The sequence below is a fragment of the Lagopus muta genome, chromosome 3 (genome assembly GCF_023343835.1).
Source record: "Lagopus muta isolate bLagMut1 chromosome 3, bLagMut1 primary, whole genome shotgun sequence".
Classification (NCBI taxonomy): domain Eukaryota; kingdom Metazoa; phylum Chordata; class Aves; order Galliformes; family Phasianidae; genus Lagopus; species Lagopus muta.
Genome location: NC_064435.1, coordinates 73303596 through 73330927, shown reverse-complemented (window position 1 = coordinate 73330927; position 27332 = coordinate 73303596). Strand labels below are relative to the sequence as shown.

Below are 27332 nucleotides of genomic sequence, written 5' to 3'. Positions count from 1 at the left end.
TACGCTACATGATGTTTTGATGTGGAATACTGAAACCCAAAAACAAAAACAAAAAAAACATAGAACCGTGACAAGAAGTAACTTATTTTGTGCATACAGCATGAAGGCCTGAACTTGTGAGCACTGCCTATTACATATCTACATCCTTTTGTGACATTCATTTTCATTTCCATCCACAAGGCTTGGCATAAATAAGACTTGGGGTTGAAAAACAGGTAGAGCACTATGACCAAAATGTGCTTTGGCTGTCAGAGGGGCAATCTTCAAATTTGTCTGATGTACTGGAAGTCATTTATAGCTTTCTGAAACAATTTCCCTAACCAAGAGCATTGCAGAATCTGAAAAGCCCAGAAAGATTGTTCTGCCTCAAAAATAAGAGGTGCTCTGCTGAAATAATGTTACTATTATAGTTAGTTTCTCAAAGTGTTTTCTTGTTAACACCACACTTCAGTGACAGAAACCTTTTCAATAACCTACTGGTAGCTGTGCTTATTTTATATGAAGGAGATTTAAAATCAACACTATATTTCTAGCCTCAAATTTATGATATCCATATGTTTCTTACATTTTTTTCTGAACTCTCCCTAAGAATTTTGCATTCTTTGTAGGACTTACTGAGTCAAATGCACTCTACATTGCTCAAATGTCTTCTGTGAAATTGGTGTAACTTCTACCACTTTCTTCTATGGAAGTAATGTTGGTGTAATGAACAGTGATTTTTGTGTTTGCATTGATGCTGCCAGAGTTCACTACTAGAAGAATGGGACAATCTTTTATTTTCTTTGATATGCATTATTCTTCAACAGCAGCGTGTAGTGAACGAAAACTGGGATTTTGATGTCCAGAGAACACCGAAGATGTTATTTCTTTGATTGTTTCAGTAAAAGTACTTCCTGAAATCTCCTTGTGGCATTAAGGGACAAGAAAGATGGTAAAACAGTACTGTATTTTACACTGAAGTGTCTACTGTGTTTGGAGTGAGGGAAAGGATTAAAAGTTGTTGGCAATAGATTTAAAAATATGGTTTCACTTAGAACTAGACATGTCTCATTAACTTGTTAGAATTCTTTGAAAAGGTTTTTAAAATACAGTTCGAAAGAAGGAGGGGATACAATTTACTTGGCTCTATTAAAGAATTTGATCAAGTCTTTGACAGGAGTAATAGAAATAGGAAAATGCAGAGTAAGAGCACAGTTTTATAACTGATGAAAGACTAATTTAGAGGAAAGAAATAGCTTAATGAATGGTTGTTGAGAGTGGAAGAAGGTAAGGTTAAGCTATTTTAAGGAGTCATTTATGTTATGTCAACTAAAAGTCATTGTAATGATAGCACACATAAAATGGGCAACAGGTGATTAAGTGAGCTTGCCAAGTAACACACTCACTTGGTAAAAATAAGGAAGATTGAGATAAATTCACACAAGAACAAGACATGTGGAAGTATGTCATAGATAAATGAGCAGTGAGTTGTACTGAAAACTGTCTGAAATGGAGAGCTGAAAGGCTTATGATGAGCAGCCTGAAGTGCAGCCAGAGGCTAGTCATTAGTGGAGTACCACAGGGGCCAATAATGGATGCAGTACTCTTTAATCTTTTCATTAATGACCTGGTTTATGAGACAGTGCATTCAGCAGGTGCATAAATGGCACAAAGCTGGAGTAATGGCTGATATGGTGGAGGGTTGTGTTGCCATCCAGAAGGATCTCAACAGTCTGGAGAAGTGAATGAACTGGAACTTTATGAATTTGTGACGTGGAATCCAGCATTTCAAGTAGAGTAACCCTATGCACCAGTGCATATGGAAGGCCATCTCTCTATAGAGCAGATTTTCAGAAAAATACCTGGCTGAGTATCCTGGTGGACAACAAGTTGAACGTGATTCAGCAGTGCTCTCTTGAGGCAAAGCAGCCAAAAACATCATGCTCTGCATGTGTAAGAGTGTTGCCAGCAGGTCAAGGGAGGTAATCCTTCCGCTCTGCTCAGTCTGTTAAGACTACTTTTGGAGTGATGGATTCAGATCTGGGCCCACCTGGACAGAAGAGACGTGGAACAAATGGAACAAGTCTAGTGAAGGAGGATGACATCATTAAGGAACTGGAGTACCAGTCACACAATAAAAGGCTGAAAGAATTGGGTTTTTTTTCAGCCTGGAGAAGAGAATGTTCAGGATGTTCTTGCCAGTATGTTTAAACACCTGATGGGGAAATTAAAGAAGATAAGTAAAAACTCATCTCTGATGTACCAAGTGAAATGACAAGAGGCAAAGGACACAAAATGAAATAAAATCCCACTTAATAAAATTTACTGTGAGATATGTCAAACAAGTGAACAAGTTGCCAAGTGAGATTGTGGATTCTGTGTTCTTGGAGATACTCAAAAACCAAATGGATATGGTCATGAGCAACGCACGTTGGTTGACCCTGCTTTGAGCAGGGAAGTTGAATGAAATGATCTCCATAGGCACTTTCCAACACCAGTCATTCTATGATTCTCTGAGAACTGCATGTTGAATGAGTAGAAGAAAAAGAACAACCACTCAGCAGCCTGCAGATGACACTAAGCCGAATAGTGCCGTTGATATAATAGAAGGAAGGGAAGTCATCAAAAGGCATCTAGACAAGTTTGAGAAATGGGTCCCTGTAAGCTGAATGTGACTCAGCAAGTCCAAATTCAAGGTACTGTACTTGAGTCAGGGCAATCCAAGACATGAGAGCAGACTGAGAGAAGAACTCATTAAGAGCAGCCCTGGAGAGAAGGACTTAAAGGTTCTGGGGAACTAAAAGCTTGACGTGAGCCAGTAGTGTGTGCGCTTGCAGCCTGGACAGCCAACTGTATCCTGGACTGTGTCAAAAGAGATGTCACCAGCAGGGAGAGGGAGGTGATTGTTCCCCTCTACTCTGCCCTCATGAGGTCCCATGTGACGTATTGCATCCAGGCCTGGGGTCCCCAACACAAAGACATGGAGTGTTGGGATGGAGCATCACTACTATGAACAAAGGTTGAGGGAGCTGAACTTGTTCAGACTGAAGAAGAAAAGACCTTCCAATACCTAAACAGAGTTTATAAACAGGAGGGAGAACAACATTTTAGATGGTCTGATAGTGATAGCATAAGGAGAATGGCTTTGAATTAAAGGAGGGGAGATTAAGGTTAGATATTGTAAAGAAATTATTTACTCAGAATGTTATGAGCCACTGGATCAAGTTGCTCAGAGAAGTTGTGGATGTCCCATCCCTAGCGGCATTTGAAGCTGGATGGGGCTTTAGCAATGTGATCTAGTGGAAAGTTTCCTGCATATGGCAAAGTGATTAGAACTAGATCATTAAGCCAGTCTATGGTTATGTGATTCTCTGATTTCAAAATACTGAAGCATTCTAAACGAAAATGGTTGTAAAAACAGTTGTGAGCGATTCAGTTAAGGTTGTTCTGTAGCAAATAGTATTGCTGACATTAAAAGCAACAGCAAAGTCCCAAATCACAGCCACTTTCAAGGCAAAATAAACATATACTTAAAGTTTTCAAAGCAAGAATGCGAACAGAATAAATAGTAGTATTCTTGAAGCCTTAATGCCCAAGAAGAACAACTAATAGCTATGGGGACAAAAACTGGCATAAGTCATAAAATGGCTTGCTTTGAGAAAGAAATCAAGAATATCTTTCAATATAAATTTCTACCTGAAAATACTACAAGATAGACTGCATCAAGAAGCTCCTTTTAGATGTTAATTCTAACAGCTAAGCTGTTTCCAGTATCTTCTTAATTAACAAAGAGAAAAACTAGCTTCTAGATCTTGTGTTCATGTGATATTAACAGTCATATGAAGAATGAGAATGGAAGATGGAGAGAAGGTGTAAAACAAACAGAATAGGTCTGTTAATGCTATTTGAAGGTGCACTGATTTATATTACAAGAAGTAAAACCAAAAGACAAAAAAAAATCTTTTTTTTTTCCTTGTGTTTTGAAACACATGAAAACAACATATGTGTTGCCTAGAGGAAATAAGTCTATAGAGTATTATCTTCCTGGATCATAGCACTGAAAGAATTAGAAAAGAGCAAGAATTCATGATATTTTATTTTCTCACTTTACCATTTTCCAATAACCAAGAATAGTTTTAATACTTTGCATAAAAAAAAAAAAAAAAATTAAAACTAAATAAATAGAATCCTTTTCAAGGTCTAACAGAAGGTAATATAAATCTGAGTGAAGTGCTGTCACAGTGCTGTAATCTCCTAACCTTTTATCTCTGGTGGACAGTACGATGATTCTTTCTAATACCAGTGAGTTTGTTGCCGACTTTGCGTCCTTGGGTTTCCTCAAAATGAATTTTTCCTTAAAATGAATATAGAATTTTTTAGAGTTAATTTTTTTTTTTTTTTGACAAAGTGAAGTGTGGATAAGTATTAATAATAAGTATAAATAATAAAAAGTATAAATTATGAACACGTTTAGTTTGACATCAGTAAAGGGAAATTTTCCTTATATATTGTTTTGCTGCATTTGTGATTATAGATATGTTACAGAGCCAGATCCTACAGTGCTACCTTAAGGCCAGCATCTCCCATAAATTCCCAATCACGCAAGAAAAAAAATCACACTCATTCTTCGTTTTTACTTAACTTACATTCTGCTAGCTAATTCAGTTACAGAAAGAGTTTTGGTACTGATACCAATGACATTTTTTTATTTTTCCAAGAAACAGAATCTGCCACAAAATATTTCCTACTTTTCCCCTAAATGGAAAGCAGATTAAAGCAGATGTTTAAAAATACAAGATCTGTGTTCTAAGACTATTTTGCTGATGATCTACTTCTCTTTGAAAAGTCCCAGAAAAAATAGCTGGTTGAACTTCCCAAATATTGGTTTGCGTCATAAGGTCTTGAAAAGCTGTCAAAAGGAAAAGAAAATGTTTTTGTTGTGATTAAGAATGATATTTAACACTAATCATGAAAAAGCATAGACATTCATTATAAACCTAAATTAGGTGAAAATCTTTGTGCTACATCATGAGAAGGTCAAAAAAACAATTTTTTTTTTTTTGCAAAGTTCTTCACACTATTAAAATAGTTCAGGCTTATTCTGTGTTAAATTATCTACTTAACTTTCATAAGTCTTAAACTATACCATTGTAACTTTATGCACACGCACACTACATAAATAAATAAATAAAAGCACAAGATTATTGACATCAGAACTGTTAGTGTTACTCAAGTTGAATTTATCTTCATAAAGCTCGCGGGAATTTTGTTGATGTGAAAAAGGAGTCTTAGACAACAGAAGCTATATTAAAAATAAGCTTTCTTCTTGAAGGGAGTTTTTAAAGTTTCCCCAATCAAGTTAACTGGGAGAAGATTTAGGCTTCCAGATTGGCAGTTGATAAGGAATTCTACAACTTCAGCGAGGCCTGCCTGGATGCAGCACTGATACTCAATGAAACTGATTGCTTTACAAATTTTTAGTGTTCTGGTAGAAGAATTTATTCCGGGAAAAATTTCAAGCATAAGAAAGTAAGCCCCTAATGTAGGTGAATCAAAACAATATTTCTGCTTCAGTTATCCCTTAAAACAGTGAGCGTTCACGTTGAAAAATCTTCTCTTGAGGCATAATGCTAATAGGATACAGAATGTATCTGGTTGTTTTTTAATGCACAGGACTGAAATATACATCAGCACTGATTATCTCAAAACTGGAAATCTGCCAAACTACTGCATTGCATTTGTCTAATTAATATAAAAGGGATCAGTTATCAGTGTGTGTGTGGGATTGCAGGTGAGCAGCACACCTGCAAAAGGCTGTAGTTTATGTTTATTTTGTAATAAAATATATAATTTGTAATAATACAAACTAAAATACAACCTGCTTATAAGGACCTTGTTAATTTGTTATTCCCTCTCTCCCTTATAACCTGTGTTATCATCTTGCATACACATTGATGTAGTATACACAATCTGACAAACTTCAAGACCATTTTGGAAAGTGATGTTAATACTTTCCGTATTAGCATTTTGTAATAAGTAGGCTGTCAGTATGGAAATTTGCCTGCAAAGGTCAGAGATCCTATAAGGTAACTGCTTCCAGAAAGATACCAGCAATTCCCTGTACTCTTTTGAACTGGTAAGGTAAAAAGTAATTCCTTGTGCAAAATAGCTGCCAAAAATAAATAGGTAGATAGGTAGGTAGCTAGGTAGTAGCTAGCTAACTAGATAGATAGATAGATAGATAGATAGATAGATAGATAGATAGATAGATAGATAGATAGATAGATAATACGCAACCAAAAACAAACAAACAAACAAACCAACAGCTCTCTGAATCTTTGTGAAATCTCAGTGAAAGTAATGCAAGCTCAACAGACTGGAGTAAGATGCATTGGAAAGTATTGACAGGTATACAGGAGGACACTGTTCAGGAATGGGAAAGGGTTCTGATATACTGTACTGAAACACAGGAATTTACCTGTCTGTTGCCAGACAGGAACACACTGGATTAAAACATTTGATTTTCTTTCCTCAGTAAATATTCCAAACATGCCAGATCAACAGAACAGTTCTCTGTCTCTGTTACCTTCTGCCCTGAGCTTTTCCGGATTTCTTTCTCCCTTCCTCTTAGATGTATTATGACCTCTTCTAGCTTTGAAGATGGCACTGCTTTGAACTGATGACCAGACCAATGACCTGCAGAGGTCCCTTTCAGCTAAGATTCTATGATTATCTAGTTGTCACAAATACTTCTGCCTTCTGACAAAACCTTCAGGCTTTTTCTAATATTAAGATCTTCATCGCTTTCACTGTATCTTTTGAAGCCACTCCCAGGTGGATTCTTCCTTACCCCTTTACTATAATATCTGCCTTTGATCTATGTACTATTCTTTTGTGTACTCTTCCTTTGTCTACTTTGTATCTTTCCTGTAATTTATAACTTTTTCTAGTTCATATGCCTGAAATTATTGTGGAGAAGGAGGCACAGGGAAGACCTTATAGTTCTCCACAACCTGCAAGGCATTATATCAAGATGGAGATCAGCTTCTTATCCCAGTTATCAGTGACAGGATGAGAGGGAATGACGTTAAGTTTCATCAGGGGAGATTCAGATTGTATATTAGGAAAAATTCTTGGAAAGTGATAATACATTGGAAAAGGCAGCTCAGGGAGATGGTGAAGTTACCATCCCTGGAGGTTTTCAAGAAGAGAGAAGATGCAGCATTTGGAGACATGGTTTACTGGGAGTGGTGGTAATGTGTTGACGGTCACACTACGTGATTCTAGAGTTCTTTTCCAACCTTAATGATTCTTTGATTCTATGAATTGATACCTCACAGAATTTGAGTTAGAGCATTCCAGGCTCAAGAACATAGATATTTTCCTAAACTAGAGATTAGATAACATATTATTCGATCTCATATCCTGTAATTGTGACTATAGGATTTTTGTAATTTGTTTGTCTGTTAGCACTGACAGAACAATTTACCTAAAATATTTTGTACAATATGTTAGTGAGCATTAATCTTTATTGCTTTGTACTGTGCTGTTCTGCACAATCTTAAAGTCTACTACCAAGGAAGGGCCAAACATCTTTTCAGTCAATTCTCAAAGTTCAAAGGGAGAAGACTGCTTTTCTTTCTTTCATAATTTGAGATGGATGGTTTTTTGCATCCAACCATATAGCAAACAGCCAACCGTTCTTCACTTTCCCTTTGTGTATTCACAGCACTTAAACACTCCTCTAGACTACTAAAATAATCTACTTAAGTACTATATATTAAACATATTCCTAATTTTGCAACTGAACATTCACAGTAAAAAAAAATGGAATTTGTGAGTCTATAGCTCTTCTGAATGTATTCTTATAACTTTTAATACTAATGTTAATTGGAAATGACAGTGAGGTTCCTATCTTATCTAAATTAAGTCTTCCTTTTCTGTTTATCATTTTGATTTCCCTCCTAACCCCTTTTCATGGGGATGGATGACTAATTTCCAAAAGTGAATGAAAATCATCATGCAAACAGTCATATTAATCAAAAAGAGAATATGAAAAATCTGAAAAAAACTTTCAAATCCAGGCTCTTTTACTAATATCCCAGATGAAAACATAGAAGGATATATCTCTCACTTTGTCAAAATAAACTCCAGTGCTCTCAAATATTCTTTTAGTAGGAGGCTACATTACTGGTGGTTTTGATTCTAAATGTCTAAACTAATGAATGATAATAGAATTCTGAGCAAATGCCTTCAAAGGCATGAAAAATCTGAAGCATTTTACAAATGACTCTTTTTTTGATGGAAACATAATTTGGCTGAATACAGAAGAAATAACCAGGACAGGTGAACTTTGGATCCTTAATATTTCTGCTTCGTTTTCCTTCACATGAACAAACATAATTAAAAATAAAACACGCACATTTAAAAAAATAAACCTGTAAAACCCATTCTTCTACCTTGTGCATGAATGATGGACTTAGTTTTTTTCTACTGATAGTTTAATTTAATTGGTAAAAAACAAAATGAACTTTGTTATCTACAAGATGGATACTTGCACAGACTTTGGAAGATATATTGCCCCTAATTTTAAAATGGCTTCAAAATATAATTCTTCTAATCAAATATAAGTGTCTTGGTACATAGTAGTAAGAACAGAAGAATGATGCATTAAGATTTGTATTTTTTTTCCCATCTTAAAACAGAAAGTTTATTTTCACTGAAAAAAAAAAATTATTGTGCTTTTTGCAAGTGATCTCTTTTTGAAGGTGAGCTCTCAAACAACTATAGATCATACCCTAAGACACCATTACTTAAACATTTTCTAACTGATGTGTCACTGATGCTGAATTTTCACAGAAAATACAAGACTTATTGACTACTTTGTGTAACAACACGGTAACTTGTGAGAAGGTTTAAACCAGCCTTGGTAATGGTTTATGTATGTCTGTGTGCTTTTAGTTCCATATAATTTCTGAACTTTGCATGCATTACTCTGAAAATAATGGCTCCAATTTATTTCCACAGAGACTACAACTGCTGCAAAGAGTACAATAACACGATTTGATATAGTGCAAATTTTCAACTACAAACCACTATTTTTCAACACCATTACCACCATTAGCTGTGCATTTTCACCAGCGATGAATGAGAGCCTGCATGCCACATTCATAAAAATCTACAGTAGCAGGGGTGACCCAGTGTTTCACAGCTGCTATGACCACGTTGTGGTTGGATAGTTCAACCAAGATTGGCAGTGCCTTCCATGGTCTTCAAGCTGTTAGGGGATCTGGTGTTATTATGTTCCAAGAGAAAAGTTGTTTTCCTCTTGTCCTGACTCTGGAATTTCAAGCCTTCAGGTGAGACAGACAGCAGTGCTATGTAGTGATGAGAACTGATCATTTGTCTGCTTTCCAAAAAAATCCAGAAGGATCCAGAAGGATCCCTTTCCTATTCAAAAGAACAGTGCACATCACTTTAATTGCTGGTGGCAGCATTTATAAATTCTCTGATGGGGAATTCACGTCACCACTCCATGCACTGCCATTTTGACTCTGGCTCATGATGATGATGTCATGTCTCATGACTGGTAATGATGTGATCCAGTAGACTATCACCTTCTGTTTTGTATTGGTTCAGTAGATCCTGACAAACTTGCATACAGTGGTGTTTTTGTTCCTGTGTGAGCATTCATGGGACCCACTTGACACAAGCATTGCAATAGTCTAAAGTTATCACCATCATTTCCAATACGTTAAAAGCAATGTTCAGCTCCATACACAATTCCCTGATCATAATCCACTGATTTGCATGGATGAGCTGATGGGAACACTGTTCATTTCGTGGTGTGACAGCTGTGCATGGCCATCTGGAATGTGTCTTCTCTTTCACATCGCTGAAAACCACTGCCTCACTCTACTCACATGCAAACTGTTGGTCTACAGAAACATTCAGCAAGTATCAATGAATATCAGTGGGCACAATTATTTCTGCATGGAGGATTTCAGTGATACATTTTTGCTTCATCCATACTTTCATGTCTGATGCCATTTTGTCAGACTGCCCATCTGATACTATCTGTCACATGGCAACACAATGTAATGGAATGTTGGTAGGAAGGTTCTGCCTCTGCTGCCATACCACCAACATTTGCCTCTGATGTCATGAACCAACATCATAAAATAGGCAGTACTTTTGGAGCTGCCTTCCTAGTTCCTAAACTCATCGAGGCACCGAGAAAAATATAAAAGGTCTTAATGTGATTACACTTTGATGTTAATTGAAAAATAATCAGTCGTTTCTTGCATAGAGTTTGACAGCGTGCAATAGCACCAACAGCCTTTTACTTCATTCTCAGAGTACCTTGTATTTTTATTGCTATGGTATAACTAACTATGCTTTCTTCCCTATTTCTTTTCAAAAAGTGAAGCTCAGCAAACATCATCTTTCATGATCTTATTACTTAAAGTTTTGCAACTGTATCTAGTTCTCACCCAGTTGCTGTGTTGAGAAATCATGTTTTAATTGAGGATGTCACTGTATATTGAGGATGTCACAATATATTGAATATTACATATATAACATAATTTGAATTGTTTTTGTAAAATAATATCTATGTAAAGTTCAATATTGCATAATATTGAAAATTATATATAATGTAATTAATTATATGAATATTGAATATATTTAAATACCCTCTGTATATTTTTCAGACAATCCTGGGCTAGTGAGCCATGTTCCAGTTGGCATTAGAATCCTGGATGTCAATGACAATCCTCCAGAGCTCGCCAGAGAGTATGACGTAGTGGTCTGTGAGAATGCAAAGCCTGGTCAGGTAACTCTCAGTTACCTTTTTCTCAGTGTGAAAGAAGAATTGTTTCATTTGTTAATGCTGGAAGTGTTAAAACTTTGTTATGATCACACGCCGTATGATCTTTCTGATTTCATTTTCATAATTCACATTTCATCCAACTTTTAAAATGTATTAATCTGTATTTTAACTGTATTAGACTAAAGGGAGAAGATTGGGAATTCATTCAAGGTATTTTCTTGTTATTTCAAGAAAATATAATACAAAAATCTTAATCTGGCCAGATGGAATTTGAAAAGTCACTATCCTCTAAAAAATGGATAAAGTAGATTTAACAGCTCTCACTAAGAGCCATGTGAGAGAAAGGTTTCAAATGTAACTTAGTGGAATGACTGATTAGCATGACTGCTGTCCTCAGTTTTTGCATGTTTAATTGCTCAGAAGTGTTCAGATGGAAAGCCAAATGAGGGTGAACCTGACTGTGAAGGGTCTTCAAGGAAAATATGCTGAACAGTTCTTCCAAAACTATGAGCAGAGGGAAGGTTGTAATTCGAACTGAAAAACAATTACTTTCCAGCTGCCACTGGTTAATGCATTTCACTGTGGTCCATAGTTTGAGAACTTTACCAAGTTGTTTTGTTTTGTTTTACCAGAAGTACCTTCTTTGCATAGACTGAGTTGTTACACAGATCTTCATGGCAGTTATGCATTATTACACAGGTTGTAGGTTGGAATGATGAGCTTGCGTCAAGGCTGTATGAGACATGCTATGACTTCTATATTTAGTAAACAGCTAGGCTTCAGAAGAGAATGTGATGTCCTTGGGCTATTAAAAAAACAACAACAACAACAAAACAAAACACATGAAAACAACTACAAAAAGATACAAAAGTACCTGGCTCTCGCTCAGAAGACAACTATTTTAAGGAAAAAAAAAGTCAATGAACAACAAGTATTAAAGAAGAACAAATAAGCAAAGATTGCAGAATAAGACAACTTTCCATGTGCTAGAAAACATGTCGAGCTGAATAGTTTTGAATCACTACAAAGACAGCATTTATTCTGAATTATCCATCATCTGGTAAGAATGAGTAGTACAAAATATCACTAAAGAATAAATTCTGTCAGACATTGCCAGGCACAGCTACTTGACTGATGTTTGAGGTTGGGCTGCAGCTCTGCTCTGTCCTGTATGAGTTCTTGTTTCTTTCTTCAGGAAATCTAAGGAGATAAGCTGCATAGCCATTGAGGGCGTTTGTCCTAGCACATCTATTTTGAATTTATTATATATTTATAATATATATATAACTTATTATATATATATATATGTGTGTATATATATATATACTTATTATATATATATTATAAAATAAACTGATTTTTTATCATTAACAAAATTTTGTTTGCCTATTTATTTTCAGGAGAGGCATCTACAGAGAGAAATGAGAGACAGAATCGGTCTCCTGATTCTTTTTCTCTCAGTAGCTCAATTTATTTAGTTTCCAAAATAATAATAATACAACATAAGAAAATGTACTTCAATGAACCCCCTAAAGCATCTCAAAAATGTTTTTGAGAAGATGATAATTTCCACAGTGAAGTGATAGTTTTTCTGTATTAGTAGTCACTGAGAAAATAAATTCTGTATCTTCAACAGCTTTCAGATGAAGCCTAATAGATAATACATATTAATGTAAATGAAGCAGTTGTGATTTTGATCTTAGATAATAAACAGAGTTGGAGAACCCTGAGTTCTAGAAATACGCTCATTTTCTGTATGGTTGTGAAATACAGCCAGTGGAGAAGAATGATATTTCAGAATCTTCAATGAAGTGCCATTACAAAAGAAATTTTCCTTTGTTTAAAACACGTCTCATTTTATTAATTTTAAGAAAATGAGAGTAAATAGTGGTTTAAAAAAAGTTCAAGTGTTTTGTTATGAACATTGCAGGAGTGAAATGCTGACAGTTTTCTGAATGTTTCCAAGTTCACTGCTTGTCCTGACAGAGTATTAGGTTGTTAAAATGTCTCTCTAGGTCTACTAGTTATATTGATGACAAAAAATAACATTATTTCTGGGTGTTTTTCAGAAGAATAATAGAAAAAATTATGGTAATAATGAAATGTAATTTCCCTGACACTATGTATTACTGTAAGTAACACACATGCGTACGTGTACAAACACACAACAGTTTTTCAGAATCAGGGTGTATAAACATTGTGCTGCCAAGAAGAGCTACCTTATCCTGGGCACTGTTATTTCTAATAGTCAAAGGAAGTGAATCATAGCTGGCAAGGCACACCTCTGCTGTAAATTGGCCGTATGTATATTTACTTGTTTATTGATTCAGTTCTGAAAAGTAACTGAGCTGGACTGAATTCCTGCTCTATATCCTTTTCAATTACTTCTTCATTACTGAAATACTTTTTCATCTGGACAACTCTTACCTTTAAAAAAAATACCATAACCTTTCAGTTTAATCTCTTCAGTGGTGTCAGTGAGGATTACAGAAGATGAGTTTCTCTGTCTACATTTTTATTTTAATCAGCAACTCTGATAAGGTGCATGTTAACATCTGTTATTAAGCTAATAATTAGTTGGCCTATTAATTAGAAAAGGGCTAGGAGTGCATATGGATGTCAGATAGATGCACGTTTTTGTTCTTCGCCTCTAAAAGACTGTCTTCAAAATCTTTCCCTTGGAAAACAAGGGCTTATTCAGAAAGAGCATGGCCATTTTTCTTTTAAGAATCGTTCTGATGCTCTTTTGACCTATTCCATTACACACACGCTGTCCATTTTTCACTTGGAAAAGCATAGTTTCTATACCATCTGATGCTGTACTTTTTACACGGGTTGATGTATTCAAGGGATACTCAAATTTCCACGTATAAGAAAGTAGGTAGAATGTTGAGTTTTAATGCATCTTATTCATTAATTTTAGTCTTTTGGTAGTGGGGTCTTGATCAAAAGTACCTTTTTTGCAAAAAAAACCATATTCTTGAAGCCAGGTTCTGTAAACTATCATAGAACATTTTATTTAAGAGAGGACAACAGGACAAAAGTTTATCTACGAGGCCATCAAATAAAATCTGAAAGTACATAGCTAAGTGACATATCTTTCAATGATGATTACGCATGAGCATGTATGATACATGAGCAGTATTTAGCAATTCACATTTTTTAAGTTCTGGTGTGTATTTATTGCAGCTGTGAATTGCATTTGACTGTATTTTTGGTATTTGAGTAATAATGGAAACTGATTGTCTTGAAAATGTACTTACATTAACTCCTGTTTTTGTCTTGCTTTGCTCATAACTTGTGAACATTATTAACTTAAAATATGTATCTAGGATAAATAAATGTTTTTACATGGTAATTATTTCAATTTTATATTCATTTTTTTCAAAATTCAGTAGAGAACAACTAGCTTTTACCAAACATTTTCATCTGTATTATCATGTCTTTGGAAAACTTCGTGATTATAGACATTTCAATTTGATCTTATTCTTCTACAGGTCAGTAAAAAGGTACCATGTGAAAATATTCTCTGTAGTTATCCAGCAGTATTGTTAATTGTTTAAAACTAGCACAGTCTAAAGAATATGTTATCTTGTATATGTTCAGCAGAATAATCATTGTAGTCTATTGGCTTTAAAATGTATTTGTTTTTCTTCTCGTACATGAATGGTGGTAGAGAACTGTGTGCTGCCTTTTCATTTCAAAATAGATCAACCCTCTGGAGCCCACACTGTTTATGCTTCAGGTTCAGCCCAGGCAGACTGCAGCTGAACACTGAACAGAAAAATTCTCATGAAAAGAGCCTTTCTCCCTCCCCCTTTTACATTTCCCTCAGGATATCTATCAGTTCTATGCAGCACTCTATGAGGGCTTCACTGGATATATCACAAGAACAACTTTTATTAAATTCTACTTTATCACTTGAGCTTCCAGGCCCAGCATGAAAATGAAAGTAGAGTTAGAAATATTGCTTGGTCACAGATTCCAAAAGCTTAGCTCAGTTTTAGTTGAAAGTAAATTTTAAAAATCATCAGGGCTTTTGAAGGTAGAAGTCTTACCTTTCAAAAATACCCCTCCTGTACATAGTTGCTACATCTAATTCTGTTCCTTTGGGGCAAATCAAACTATACCCAGGAGTGGCAGCTGTTTTTTATTTTCTATTTTCTGACAATTTAAAAACTGATTCTTATCCAAAATTTTAAACAGAGCTTGCCATTTTCCTTAAAAAGATTATTTTTCCTAACCAATACTGAAGTACATCTCATTGTTAGAATGTCAAGCAAGATGGTGCACTGGACAGACCATTCTGGTTCAGCCTGAATTTAGGCTCTAATTAAAGCCTAGGCAAAAGTGTAATTCTGAAGGTCAATAAGAGGTACTGCAGATGATGAAAATCTCCATGTCTGTACCATATCCGAATGTTGGGAAGTGTAGATGCTTTAGATGCTTTTATCTAGCTCCTGAAACATTTCATGCTAGAAGAATCAAGCTAATGACCCAATCATATCATCTGTTGAATTTAGCAGCAGTCAAGTAGAAAATTAAAATAAGCAAAATTTGAACATTCTACTAAGGTCAGATAATATTGGGGTCAAGTTTAAATTTCAGCATATTCATTGTTAATTTTTATTTCAGGTAATTCAGACCATCACTGCAACTGACAAAGATAACTCTGCAAATGGGGCCAGATTCCATTTTTCTCTTGATGAAGGGCTTTCTTTGAATCCCAACTTTACTCTAAAGGATAATGAAGGTAAATCAAACACACAGTACAAAATGGATCTCTGTTTTGTCTGGGATGTTTCATTTAACAGAGTAATCTCCATGCATTTCTTGACAGAAGGGGAAAATTAGTATGTCATCATCAAACTGGTTAATATCAAGGTCATGGTGCATAGAATATACTGCAAATTATGAATAATCAGATACTCTATTTCCTTTATACATTTTAGCATTTGTAGTTCAAATATTCACAAATGTTTCCAGAAAGTGGATTAATTAATAAGTGTTGACATTTTCATCTGTTTCTAGGTAGGTAGTATTGAGTGAGTACTTTCACAGTTATTGCCTTCCTTAGGGGAGGAACTAAGAATTTAAGGTGAATAAAAAGTTGAATTTGTGCTTGCATTTATGGATATGATACCAAGAGTAGGTCTTTCAGTGCTTCCTGAGTGGTAGTCTACCTCTTCATGCTCTTCCTAATAAGGCATGTCTAAAAAGTAGTTGGGTTGCACCTAGTAGCTGCCTTTAGAGTCACCTGGCTGAGTTTTTGTGAACATTTCTTGCAACAAAGAACCATCTAGCTTTTCAAAAAATAAAATCAAATAACCCAAGAAGAATCAACCATACAATTTATGTAATTGTTTCTATTTTTCACTCTGTTGAAAATGAAAGTAAACTTAAAATGCCTGTCTGTTGCTTTCTTCAGGGACTTTTTGGTGTAAGAGTGTATTGTGTTCTTGTGTGTGGAAATAGGTAGTAGCTGGCTTTTGCATAGTTGTATTTTTGCAAAATTCCGTGGGATACTCTGAGATCTTATAGATCACTGCACATCTGTAATGACTGAGAAGCATTAGCTCCATCACTGTACAAATGAAACTATTCTTCAAAGATATTTTGAAGGAAGAGAGACTGCATAATCTTCCTAGGAATCTGTTCCAGTGTTTAACTGTTCATAGCACAGAAAAAATAAATCCATCTATCAATATTAGAAAAGTATTAAAATAGTCTTTTGTTTAATCTAAGAAGATAAAGAATAAGTATGCATTTTCTGTAACATCATACATAAAACTACAAGGCAAACAGAAACTCCAATAATACAGTTTCTAATTTGCATACGCAAAGATATTTTAGCTTAAATCGTAACAAGAAACTCAAGTTGGTGAACAACCAGAAAACTTTAAAATTAAAGTATTGTTACAGTTTTACTCAACATATTACCTTTTGATTCTGTTTTAAAACTGCCATTTTGGGCTATTTTTCTCCGTGATAAAATACTCTATATGTACAATACAAGTTAAATTGATTAAGCACATTCACTATAGCCAGTTATTTTCCATTCACACTTGTCCCTGTCTCTATTCAGAAACTGGATTTCTGTTATTTTGTATCCCAGGAAATGGTGGGCATAAATTTTTCTTATGTTCGTTAAGTTTGCTATTTTATTTCTGGATTTAATAATCCAATAATGGTTGGGATTCTAGGATTTCTTTTGTTCTGTTTTGTTTCTGTAGAAATTTACCAACAATTGCCTTAAGAGAGTTTTCAGTATTTTGCAAAGTGCTAAAAAACAAAAGCTCAACACTGCATTGAATATGGTGGTCAGTGATAGATTTATCTGTGAATGCAAAGCTATATTTCTCTTGCAGACTTTTTTGAATCAGGTCATCCTCTCTTTTTATTTTTCAGGACAAAGGAATAATTTCACAAAAATCTCAGGAGACATTTTCTTCCCTTGTTTTCACAACCCTAAACAACATGAGACTGCTCTGACTTTGAGCTGCATTATTGCATAAATGTTCTGTTCTACTCTATTATCAGTACAGCTACAAGATCAAGACTCTACAGTAGTAAATTAGATCCTTACATTTTAACACATCCATGCACTTTCACTGAAATCTAGAAGAGTTACACAAGCATAACATTTCCTAATTTATCCCTGTGTACCTGCATAATCTCAACATACGTATGATTCAGATTAGTAGTATCCCATTGCTTCAGCATGGGAAATAGATATTAAACTGTCAGTCCATACAATTGACTGTATGACCAGGTAAGATTATCTCCCTTGAGTCTGAGCTTGAGCCTTTGCTCGTTAACAATCCATGGTTTTAAAGCTCCAGTCCTTGAGTACATACCCTCAAAATACAGAAGTTAAAACCCTTCGAGGACGATATTGGACTATATCTAGCATGTAGTCTATCTGAACCTAAGAATTGGTTGGATCACCTTCTGGATTCTGATGATGTTGATGATTTTCATTTTAGAGAAAAAATATAGAGAATACAGAATAGGATATTTTTTTCCCTGCTGACTACCTTGTGCTACAGTACATTCTTTGCTCGCTGAAGTTTTTTGTTTTGACAGTTCAGAGAGAAAAAAAAAATTAAGAGCATGAGCAAGAGGACAGCCAGCAAAATGATGCAGTATCCATACTGGTGTAAGCAAGCAGGGCTATAAAATTTCTTTGCAATACAAAGAAAATGCATTAGGTTGTAATCATTCCCTGAAGTCTGCAATTTTAGAAAGCAAACCCGCGAAACATACCTCTTTGTTTGAGAATTGTACTTACGATGGCTTTTTAATGAAAACAGGGCTGTTTACAATTTATTCTGTCCAGGGAAGTGTTGCAACTTCTACTAAAACCTGAACAGCCAAATTGTTATTTAATTTGGAAGTGCCTTTTTTCTTGCTATTTTGATGTTACGTATCTGAGTTATTTGTTGTACATGTTCTTCTGACATTGTTTTTTACTATGTTGCAATAGATAATTTAGAAATCCAGATCACTTTTGTGTAATGCCTTAAATTTGCAGTTTTTGCCTCATCAGAAGTATCAGCTACTGCAAGTCAATTTAAAATTTGCCTGGGCATTATGATGGAAGAGCCTCTTCAGAACAGAGCTGTTTCATAGAATTGTAGAACTGCAGTCATTTGGGTTGTAATGGACCTATCTCCTCTGCCATGGGCAGGTAAACCTTCCACTAAATCAGGTTGTCCAAATCCCCAACCAACCTGGTCTTGAACACTTCCAGGGATGGAATATCTGTAACTTCTCCAGTCAACCTGTTTCATGGCCTTACCGCCCCCTGAGTAAAGAATTTCTTAATTATTTCCAATATAAATCTACCCTCTTTTAGTCTTAAGCTGTTACCTCTTGTCCTAACACTACACTCCCTCTCTGATAGAGAGAATCTCTCCCTATCTTTCCTGTAGATCCCCTTTCTCCGTTTAGGCACTGGAAAGCTAGTATAAGGTTTCCCCAGAGAGTTCTCTTCTACAGGCTGAACAACCCCAGCTTTCTCAGCCTCTCTTCACAGGAGATGTGCTCCAGCCCTCTAATCATCTGCATGTTCCTCCTCTGGACTCACTCCATCAGGTCTGTGTCCTTGAGACCCCAGATCTGAATGCAGTACTCTAAGTGGGGTCTCACAAGAGCAGAGTAGAGGGGGAGGATCATTTCCCTCAACAATGGTGGTCACTCTTATTTTGATGATAAGGATATAGTTGGCCATCTGGGCTACAGACACACACTGTTGGCTCATATGGGTTTTTCATTAGTGAGCACCTCCAAATCCTTCTCCTCAGGATGCTCTCAATCCATTCTCTGCCCAGTTTGTTCTTCTGCTTGGGACCATCTCAAATCAGGTGCAGGGCATTGCACTTGGCCTTGTCTACCTTCATGAGATTCACAAGGACCTACATCTCAAGTTTGCCAAAGTCCCTCTAGATGGCATCCTTTCAACCCATTGAATTTAATAATTACACTTTTTTTCTTCTTTTTATTTTTTAATCCTGAAAGAATCATAGTATTTTTCCAGATCGTCAAAGTATGGTTGATATATTTGTCAGAATTCATTAGTTTGATGGAAAATCATGTAAGAATATTTCACTGTTATGATACCCCTATCCATTAATACATGGATGCACAGTCTCTCTCACTGCCTGAATTTAAAATATGTATATATATTCTCTCTCCTTGCCAATTTTGTTACCCACTAGAGACCTCTAGCAGAAGTTATGCCACACTTTTAAGAGACTTAGCAAAAGGTTGAATCCCCAGAGGACAGGTCACTTTGGTGCGAGAGAGCATTTATGAATTTTACGCACTGTAAAGCAATGTTTTGCTGGTGGTATTTTTTTTTTTTCACAAGATATACAGTCTATAATGGATGCTTCAATAAGTCCTGTAAACTTCCTGGGCGGTAAGGGTTTGAGCAGACTGTACAAATTCACCCAACACTGCCAAAAAGATTTGTACATTATCTTGCCTTTGGAAGTTTTGACTGCAATCTTTTGAAGCTAGACAAAGTTTATCTTACTTTCAAGGAAGAGCAACTCAGAATACGTAGGATTTTGTCTGCTTTCCTTTTATTTCTTCAGGACATAGGTTACATTTCACAAAAGTAAATAAATAAATAAATACATACATACATACATAAAAATTAAAATTGCAATTTTATTTTTCCCATCTGCCCACTTTTCCACTTTTCTCAAAGATTTGGCTTTCTGAAAATGGCACCGTAATGAAGAATGTTCTGGAACTGAAACAAAGGTGCACTGATTTTCTAATTCTGACTCTTTGGGAATTCCTTTTTGTTAATGTTCTATAATGTTGTGGTCACAAGTTATTTTAATATCCACAGAAGTGAAATGCTTTTGTGAAAGATCTAGAGCACGCTGAGTTCTACAGTGTCTGTATAAGACAAAATTAGTAATGCATTCATCCACCATGACTGTGATGCAAATGAGTGTTTTTCCCATGTTAATTATCAAAACTTAGTAAGAAAAAGAATCAGTTTTACCTTGCATGGCTGTTATTTAGGCCATTCACACCATACCACTTTGGAGCATCTGAAGTGGCACTGAAGGTCAAGTTAAACCCTATTCTTTGCTACCCAACATCAATGGGAAACATTTATGAAATTCTCTCCTTTGTTTATATCAAAGATGTGGCATGCTCTCTCAGGTTCCACAGTAATGTATGTTCTTACTGCCCTTCAATGAAATACCATCCTGTAATGAAGAGAAGCTGTAACAGTAGGAGAATTATGTGGAAGAGATAAATAATATCTGAGAAAGTGCAAATTAGCATTATATGTAGTGACTGCAAGCACAATCCATAGAACATCTGTCAGTATAAACAGGTTGAGTGCCATCCTGGGGAGCCATTATCAAACAATCAACATACAATGGTAAAAAGGGAATTTTTCATCAGCTCTGTGAGCATCTTCAGTTTTTCTTTGATTGGTTCAAACTGGTTCCAAGACTGACCCGATAAGTTAGTTAGTTCATAGTGTACAGGTTCTTCATGCCTTCTACTTCAGTGCTGCTATCTGTTCGTGTTTTGCATCTTTGAAACCAATAAAAAACAAAAAGGTACTTCCAGGAGATATCAGTAAAGAAATGAAAAATAAATGTCTATCAGTATAATCCCACATAAACAAATTACATGTTCTCACTTTGGAAATGCCTCTCATTCCAATGTATTTTGTTTGGGTTTTAATTAATTACAACCTTTTAGAACATTTATAACTGAAAATTAAAACATGTCTTAATCTATTAACAAGGCTTTACTCTATTTTTTAATTTCCATTTCTCTGGTGCCTGCCTGCAATATATAACGTGTCAAAGGAATTCTCAAATTGTGAATAATAAATAAATTTGTATTCTCCAAAGTGCTGCAGTAGTCACCTTCCTTGGTGTTATCATTGTATTTCAGCTTCTTTGATTTCCCTATGCCTTTCTGCCTTGTCTTTGTTCAGAAGCTCAACATGAAAAGACAGAGATAATGGAAAGAGGAATGTGATAACAGCCTTGCCTGCAGTGTGCAGTGTGGCTTAACAAACTGCCACATCTTTAGAGTGTGAAGAGCTGCTGTTTTACAGCCATGCAGAATTTCCCATCTGTAACCTCAGATCCACAGAAGAGGAATCTTATGTTCTAACTTGCTGTGTTTGCTAAGTAACAGTTCAAATGTGAGAAGGCTTAGTGGTCGTGCACTGGGGCAGTGTACACCACAGGGAAACAGATGAGTCATTCTTTCTCTATGTTGCTGTTAATTTTCCCTTAGCAGCCAGCCCTTTCATCTTCAGCAAGTCCTGGTTCTTTTCCAGCTTTCAGAAGCAAAGTTCACAGTTTAAATCTGTAAAGAAAAACAATTTTCTTTCGAGGCCTAGAAGAATCATCAGATTTGCAGTTCCCAGCATCTTAGTACTATTGCTACTATCCTATACTTGTGTTCTGTGTATGGTTGGTGTATGTATTTTCAGACATCAAAGGAATTTCTCAATTCATAATCCCCTCTCTCTTATCTTTCAAACTAGTTCTGTTGATATAACAAAGTTGTTTTTGTTTGTTTGTTTTTTAATTCTCTCAGTAAGCTCTTGACATCTGTCTTCATACTGGGCTACCTTTAGTTTGGGATTTTTCAGGTGATGTCAAGACCCTTCTCATAAAAGCTGTTTTCCTACTTGCCCTCTCAATGGATCCTCCCATGGTTTTTGATATAGAATGTAAACAATTTAATAAAAGATGATTGCTTAGAATATCAGACTAGCTGTCAGGATGCAGTTGGTAGTGCAGTTTGGCTAAACTTTGAGGGTTTTTTTTTTAGTTATCAGAAACCTTTCCTGCTCAGGAATTATCAATTTTTCTTTTTTATATTAGGTTAGTGATGCTTTTCTTTTCAGCCTGTATTTTCATGATTGCCTCTGTAGCTGTAAGGTAACATTGACTTGCTCACTCTTTTTCAGATTTGTGCCAGGGAAGTTAAGGAGAAGTTTTTGCTTTCCTGTTCAAATTTGAATATTGGACCTTCTTTGGGTACAAGCTCAGGAAGATTTGCTTCTACAAATTTGGTAGAATTTTCTTGCATATATGGACAAGGTAGCTGAACTAAAGTCTTCAGGGTTTGTAAACAGAGTAAGAAAAATAATGTAAAGTTCTAATTAGAGATGAAATGTTGTTCTTATTCTTGGTAAAAACACTTGCTGTCACCCATTGAAGTTATCAGAATAAGATCTGAGAATTTTTTTCTTCTAGAATGTGAGACATGACAGATGTTAACGCTTAGCTTATGGATATGGAAATAGGGAATTAAGTTTCAAGCTAAGTCCTTGAACACATCCTTAGGTTTTTAAGGTATTAGTTCTGGATAACTTTGTTGTATGATTGTCATTTCTTCACTTGTTGCAACTTGAAATAGATTTCTCCTTAGAAATGCCACTTTTTTGAAATTGCTTTCTCTTCCTGTTAAGTGTGTGCCCTAAAATGTGCACATGGGAGTGCTGTGCCTCTCTAATGACTTCAGGGGAAATTCTAGGTGACCAGTAGACAATAGTTTATTGTAGCAGTATTGATGCTGAGGAGGAAAAAAATTGAAAAATGTAACTTAAAAGAAAAGCTAGAACTGTGATTGTTTTCTTGCAATGAAGCATAATAACACAGGCTGACTGTAACAATTGCATAGCAGTTGTCCTTGTAACTCCTCAGGACCCAAAGGTGCTTAGATTTCATCATTATGTTTTTGTTGTTGTTGTTTTGTTTTTTATGAGGTTATGAAATAATATGAAAGCTGTATGGCAGCCCAACAGAGCAGTATTACCATAGCATGAAAAGAAGCTACGTGCTGCGAGTGTAGCACAGAGCTGTTGAGGATGCTTGAGGACCCACAGGCTGTTGGAATAATTAACGTGTCCAAAAGAAAACAACAGAGATAGTGATATATCTGGTGGCCAAGACATACAAGGAGTGATTGTAATCCCTGGGTTTGCTCAGCGCAGAGCAGAGGAGCTGAGGGGAGGCCTCATGGCAGCTGCAGCTCGGGGCAGCACAGAGCTCTGCTCTCTGTGACAGCAACAGCAGCATGGAGCTGTGTCAGGGGAGGGGCAGCTCGCTGTTAGGAAATGGTTCTTCACCTTTTCCTTTTTCAACACGAGGCAGACTGGTGCACTCATGTCCACACTGCCTGCTGGGAAGATCCCTGCTGTATGCAATTGCGTCAGGCTGGGTTTTATGTGACAGACTCTTAGCTGGCCCAAACAGCATCCCAGGGAGAGTGCTAAAATTCAGCAATGTGAGTGATCACTCTTCTGAGATCTTACTTGCTCCCCAGCCTTGTTTTGTTTAACAGTCTGCAGAGCACAGAAGATTGCCATGGTTCAGCCCGGCTCAGCCTAGGTTCTGTGATGAGGGGGCAAAGGGACCCACGGACCCATGCCATGGAAAGGGAAGGAGGCGGGGGGGAAAGGGAAAAGGGAGGGAAAGGGGTCTGGACAAATGATAACAAAGGCAATGAGCTAAGAAAAAAAAAAAAAATTACTAAATATAGTGGCAGAATGTGAGATGGCACAGTATAGTACAATATTGTAATACAGTGATTGAATTTGAATCTAAGAAACCAAATAAAATAAGATAGAGTTTCCAAAACCAAAGTCATTACTTTAATGCCATGGGTAAAAACAGCCAGGGAGCAAAGAGTGGAAGTCTTGTTACTTCCAGTCTGTTTTATCTTTCCCTCCAAATGGAAAATGGAAATGGTAAAATGAAGTCTGGGAGTTGTAGTTCATTCTTCTCTTCTGACTCCAGGAGACCAGAACTCATGAAGTATATTGACAATCCACGCAACTGCAGCATTAACTCTAACTCCCCGTGCACCACATGATTTCATGATGTGGAATACTGATGAAAAACCATGAAACCATGACAGAGATAAAAAAAGGAAATTGTTAGAGAGGAGCTCAGCTAGTAAGTTGTAACAAGGTGCATTTCGAGGAAGGAAGCAATTATAAATTGGATACTGAAGAACCAGAAAGTTTGTAAAGTCTATCGTCCTTATGAGGAAGATGATGATGAGAAGTTTCTTCCTGAATAGAGAAAGACAGAAGCAGCAATCATCGCATTGTGTGTATAAAGAGTGTGTTACTTTATTTTCATGCAAAATATGCATTCATTTGAAATTCCTTATTAATCACAAATTTACGGTTTGTTTTTTTTTTCTGCTCTTGTGCTGTGTCCAGAGCCTAATCTGCCACTGCTTTGGCAGCTGACAGACCAACAAACTGAAGGTCATTTTGTATTCTGCTTGAACCCTGAAAGACTTTTATCCACACCTACAGCACCATTAGGGAAGCTGGGACTGACAGTCCAGGCATTGAAAAAAAAAAAAGAAGTGGCAAATAGGTTAAATATTATTTAAAAAAAAAGTTGTTTTTTTTTTTTTGCAACATTAGGTAGCAGAAAGTTGAAACTTTCTGCAGCTAAAGTAAAGCTGCTTACTTTACTCTCCGCTTTTTAATTTCAAAGCCATGTAGGTGATCTACCTGCAATCTGTGCTCCATGACATTATGTGTTTTTTTCAGGAGCATTTTAAAATATATCATTTTGATTGTTCAGGTACTGCATTTAATCAAAAAATAGACCACACTTTTATCAAAGAACAAGTTTGTTCAATTTTCTTAAATGAGATTTTTGCTTGGATTTTAAAATTAGGTCAGAAAAGCCAAGTAAGACCTCTCCAGGTGGGCACAGACTGTAATTATGGACCAAAGATCACTGCTCACTCTGCTTTAGAGAAGAATTTTATTTATAAAATAAATGTAGTCTGAGTCTTGGTGTTATCAAGTTTGATTTCTTCCTTCTTTTGTAAAATAGAACAATTCACTCCCTAGTCTAGGTGCAGAATAACTTGGAAATTGTGTATTTCTTAACAACATAATAATTAAAAATTTCAACATTGCTAAGAACATCAGAGCATTTTGAATAGGGTTTCATAGACCCAGATTAAGCAATATGGAATAGTGTTAAAGTTTATCAGAATGTTTATAAGAGACATCTTTCTGCATTTCTTAAGTTTTCATTTATACAGGAATCCCTTTCATCACCCTGTGTTAAAAGTGATTTACCTTTTTTTCTATTAACTCTGTGTTGGAAGTCTTCTGCTCATTATTGAAATTATTTTTATTATGGCATGTGAATGTATCAAAGATATTTTATAAACTCTTGCAAATATTATTTATTTCCATAATGTTGTGATCTTGCTTTGTATAAGATTGTTTCAGGTGACAAAATTATTTGTTCATACCATCTTGGCTTAAATAGGGTTTTGTAAATTGAATGAATGTGAATGACATTGTATGGGGCTGGTGTCATGCCTCTGAGGAAGAAATTGGCATGAATCTCAAGTTTCAGTCCTCAAAAGTGCGCTGTGGCATGACAAAGTTGAAGAGGCCTACTGAAAACAGATAAACAAATAGAAATCATATTTTGCACCCATTGCAAATGAGAACAAAACTGAATGAGTTTGTAGCAAAATAACCATACTGAAGATTTGCAAGAATTAGGGAAGATGGAGAAGAGAGCTAATCAGGTTCAATGCAGGAGAATCTGACATTGTGCAGTTTTGGGGTCAGAAGCCTGGCTCCTCTGTGACCGTGGGTAATTCCTACTTCATACATATTTCTCATGTGAAAGCTGTTACCAAATATATTACGATATTATGCCTGCAGGCTACACTAACAGATATTATCAGTACTATTACTCAGTGATACACCAAAATAAAATGTAGAGAGGTGATTTAAAATTAATGCTTTAAAGTTTGGTATAGAGCTGGACAGATGACGTGGCGTGAAACATAATCATCTGGTATATAGTTTGCACCCAGTTTAGATGGAAAATAATTCCTGTGTTCAAATACCTGTGCAGAAAATAAGCAATCCCATGGACTGGAATATGCCACACTAGATGTGTTGTCATGCTAAATTTTCACAAAGTGGCACAGGCTTCATTTTTTCATAATTTATGGAAAACACATTTAGTGCTGTGTCTGCAGTGGTAAGGAAAAATAAGTTTTCTGTGTTCATTTTTGTTTGTTTGTTTTTGTAATACAAAGAAAAATCCAGAAGACTTTTTTTTTTTTTTTTTGCACTTATCACCTCTTCGTTATTTTTAAAAAATCTTTAAAACCACAAACCTGCTGTTGGGAATCCGCATCATGTGCAAGTGCAACGAGGGGAGAGCATATTTCTTCCAACCTCTCTCCATGCTTCTTGATCATGATTTCTCTCTGGATCACCTCACTCTTCCAATATCTCAGTCTCTAGTTTTGTTTGCTTTACTTACAGACTGTTGTTGAAGTGCCCATACTTTTAAAGTTGGGGCGACTAATCAAAATGAAATATTACATTTGAAATCAAGATGTAACTGTATATTATCATAGCATTTCTTCCTCTGCATTCTCTTTATGCTCCTTACATTTTTTAGACTTGAAGAAACATGGGTGGCAGTTTACCATCCTAATTAGTGCTCATAAATGCTCTTTCAGTGTGCATGTAGTAAGCTTTAGTATTCTCACTAACTGTAATACATGCCAGATGAAAATAACAGTGACAGAATTTTGCATCGCTTTCTCTCTACCATCCTTATTTACCTTATATCTTCATCAGTTTAAACTATCTAGTATCTGCACTCTCTGCCACTCCCCTCTCCCTTCCCTTCCACCTCTCTCTTCTTCCTGATCTCCCTACTGCAGGAGTCCTTTCAGATATTTTCTGAAAGCTCAATTCATCTATAAAATCTGTCACAGACCTTAACATATGAAAATTTAATTTTAACTTTTAGTAGAGACATTTAAACACTTTTTTGAGAATCAAAAGGACTTCTGTTGTGGAAAAATTCCACAACAGAAATTTGCAGAATTCTAGATATTCACATTTACAAGTGTATCATGGGATTAAAACACTTGCAACCTGGGTTCAAAATGTTTGTCAAAATCCAGTTTGACTTCAAGACACAAGCTTAAATAA

The 27332-nt window shown here is 35.8% G+C and overlaps 1 protein-coding gene across 5 annotated transcripts in view; it reads left to right on the top strand.

The window, feature by feature from the left end:
• The window catches only part of CDH18 (cadherin 18), a 441257-nt gene that overhangs the window by 406233 nt on the left and 7692 nt on the right, over window positions 1-27332 (top strand). For 4 of the 5 annotated variants that reach the window (XM_048939478.1, XM_048939479.1, XM_048939476.1 and 1 more), the window contains 2 exons: window positions 10692-10813; window positions 15446-15563. In XM_048939478.1, coding sequence (XP_048795435.1) covers window positions 10692-10813; window positions 15446-15563 — 240 coding nt within the window. Of the gene's footprint in view, window positions 1-10691; window positions 10814-15445; window positions 15564-17218; window positions 17341-27332 lie in introns of those variants that run through there. The other variant, XM_048939480.1, reaches the window with a different exon arrangement.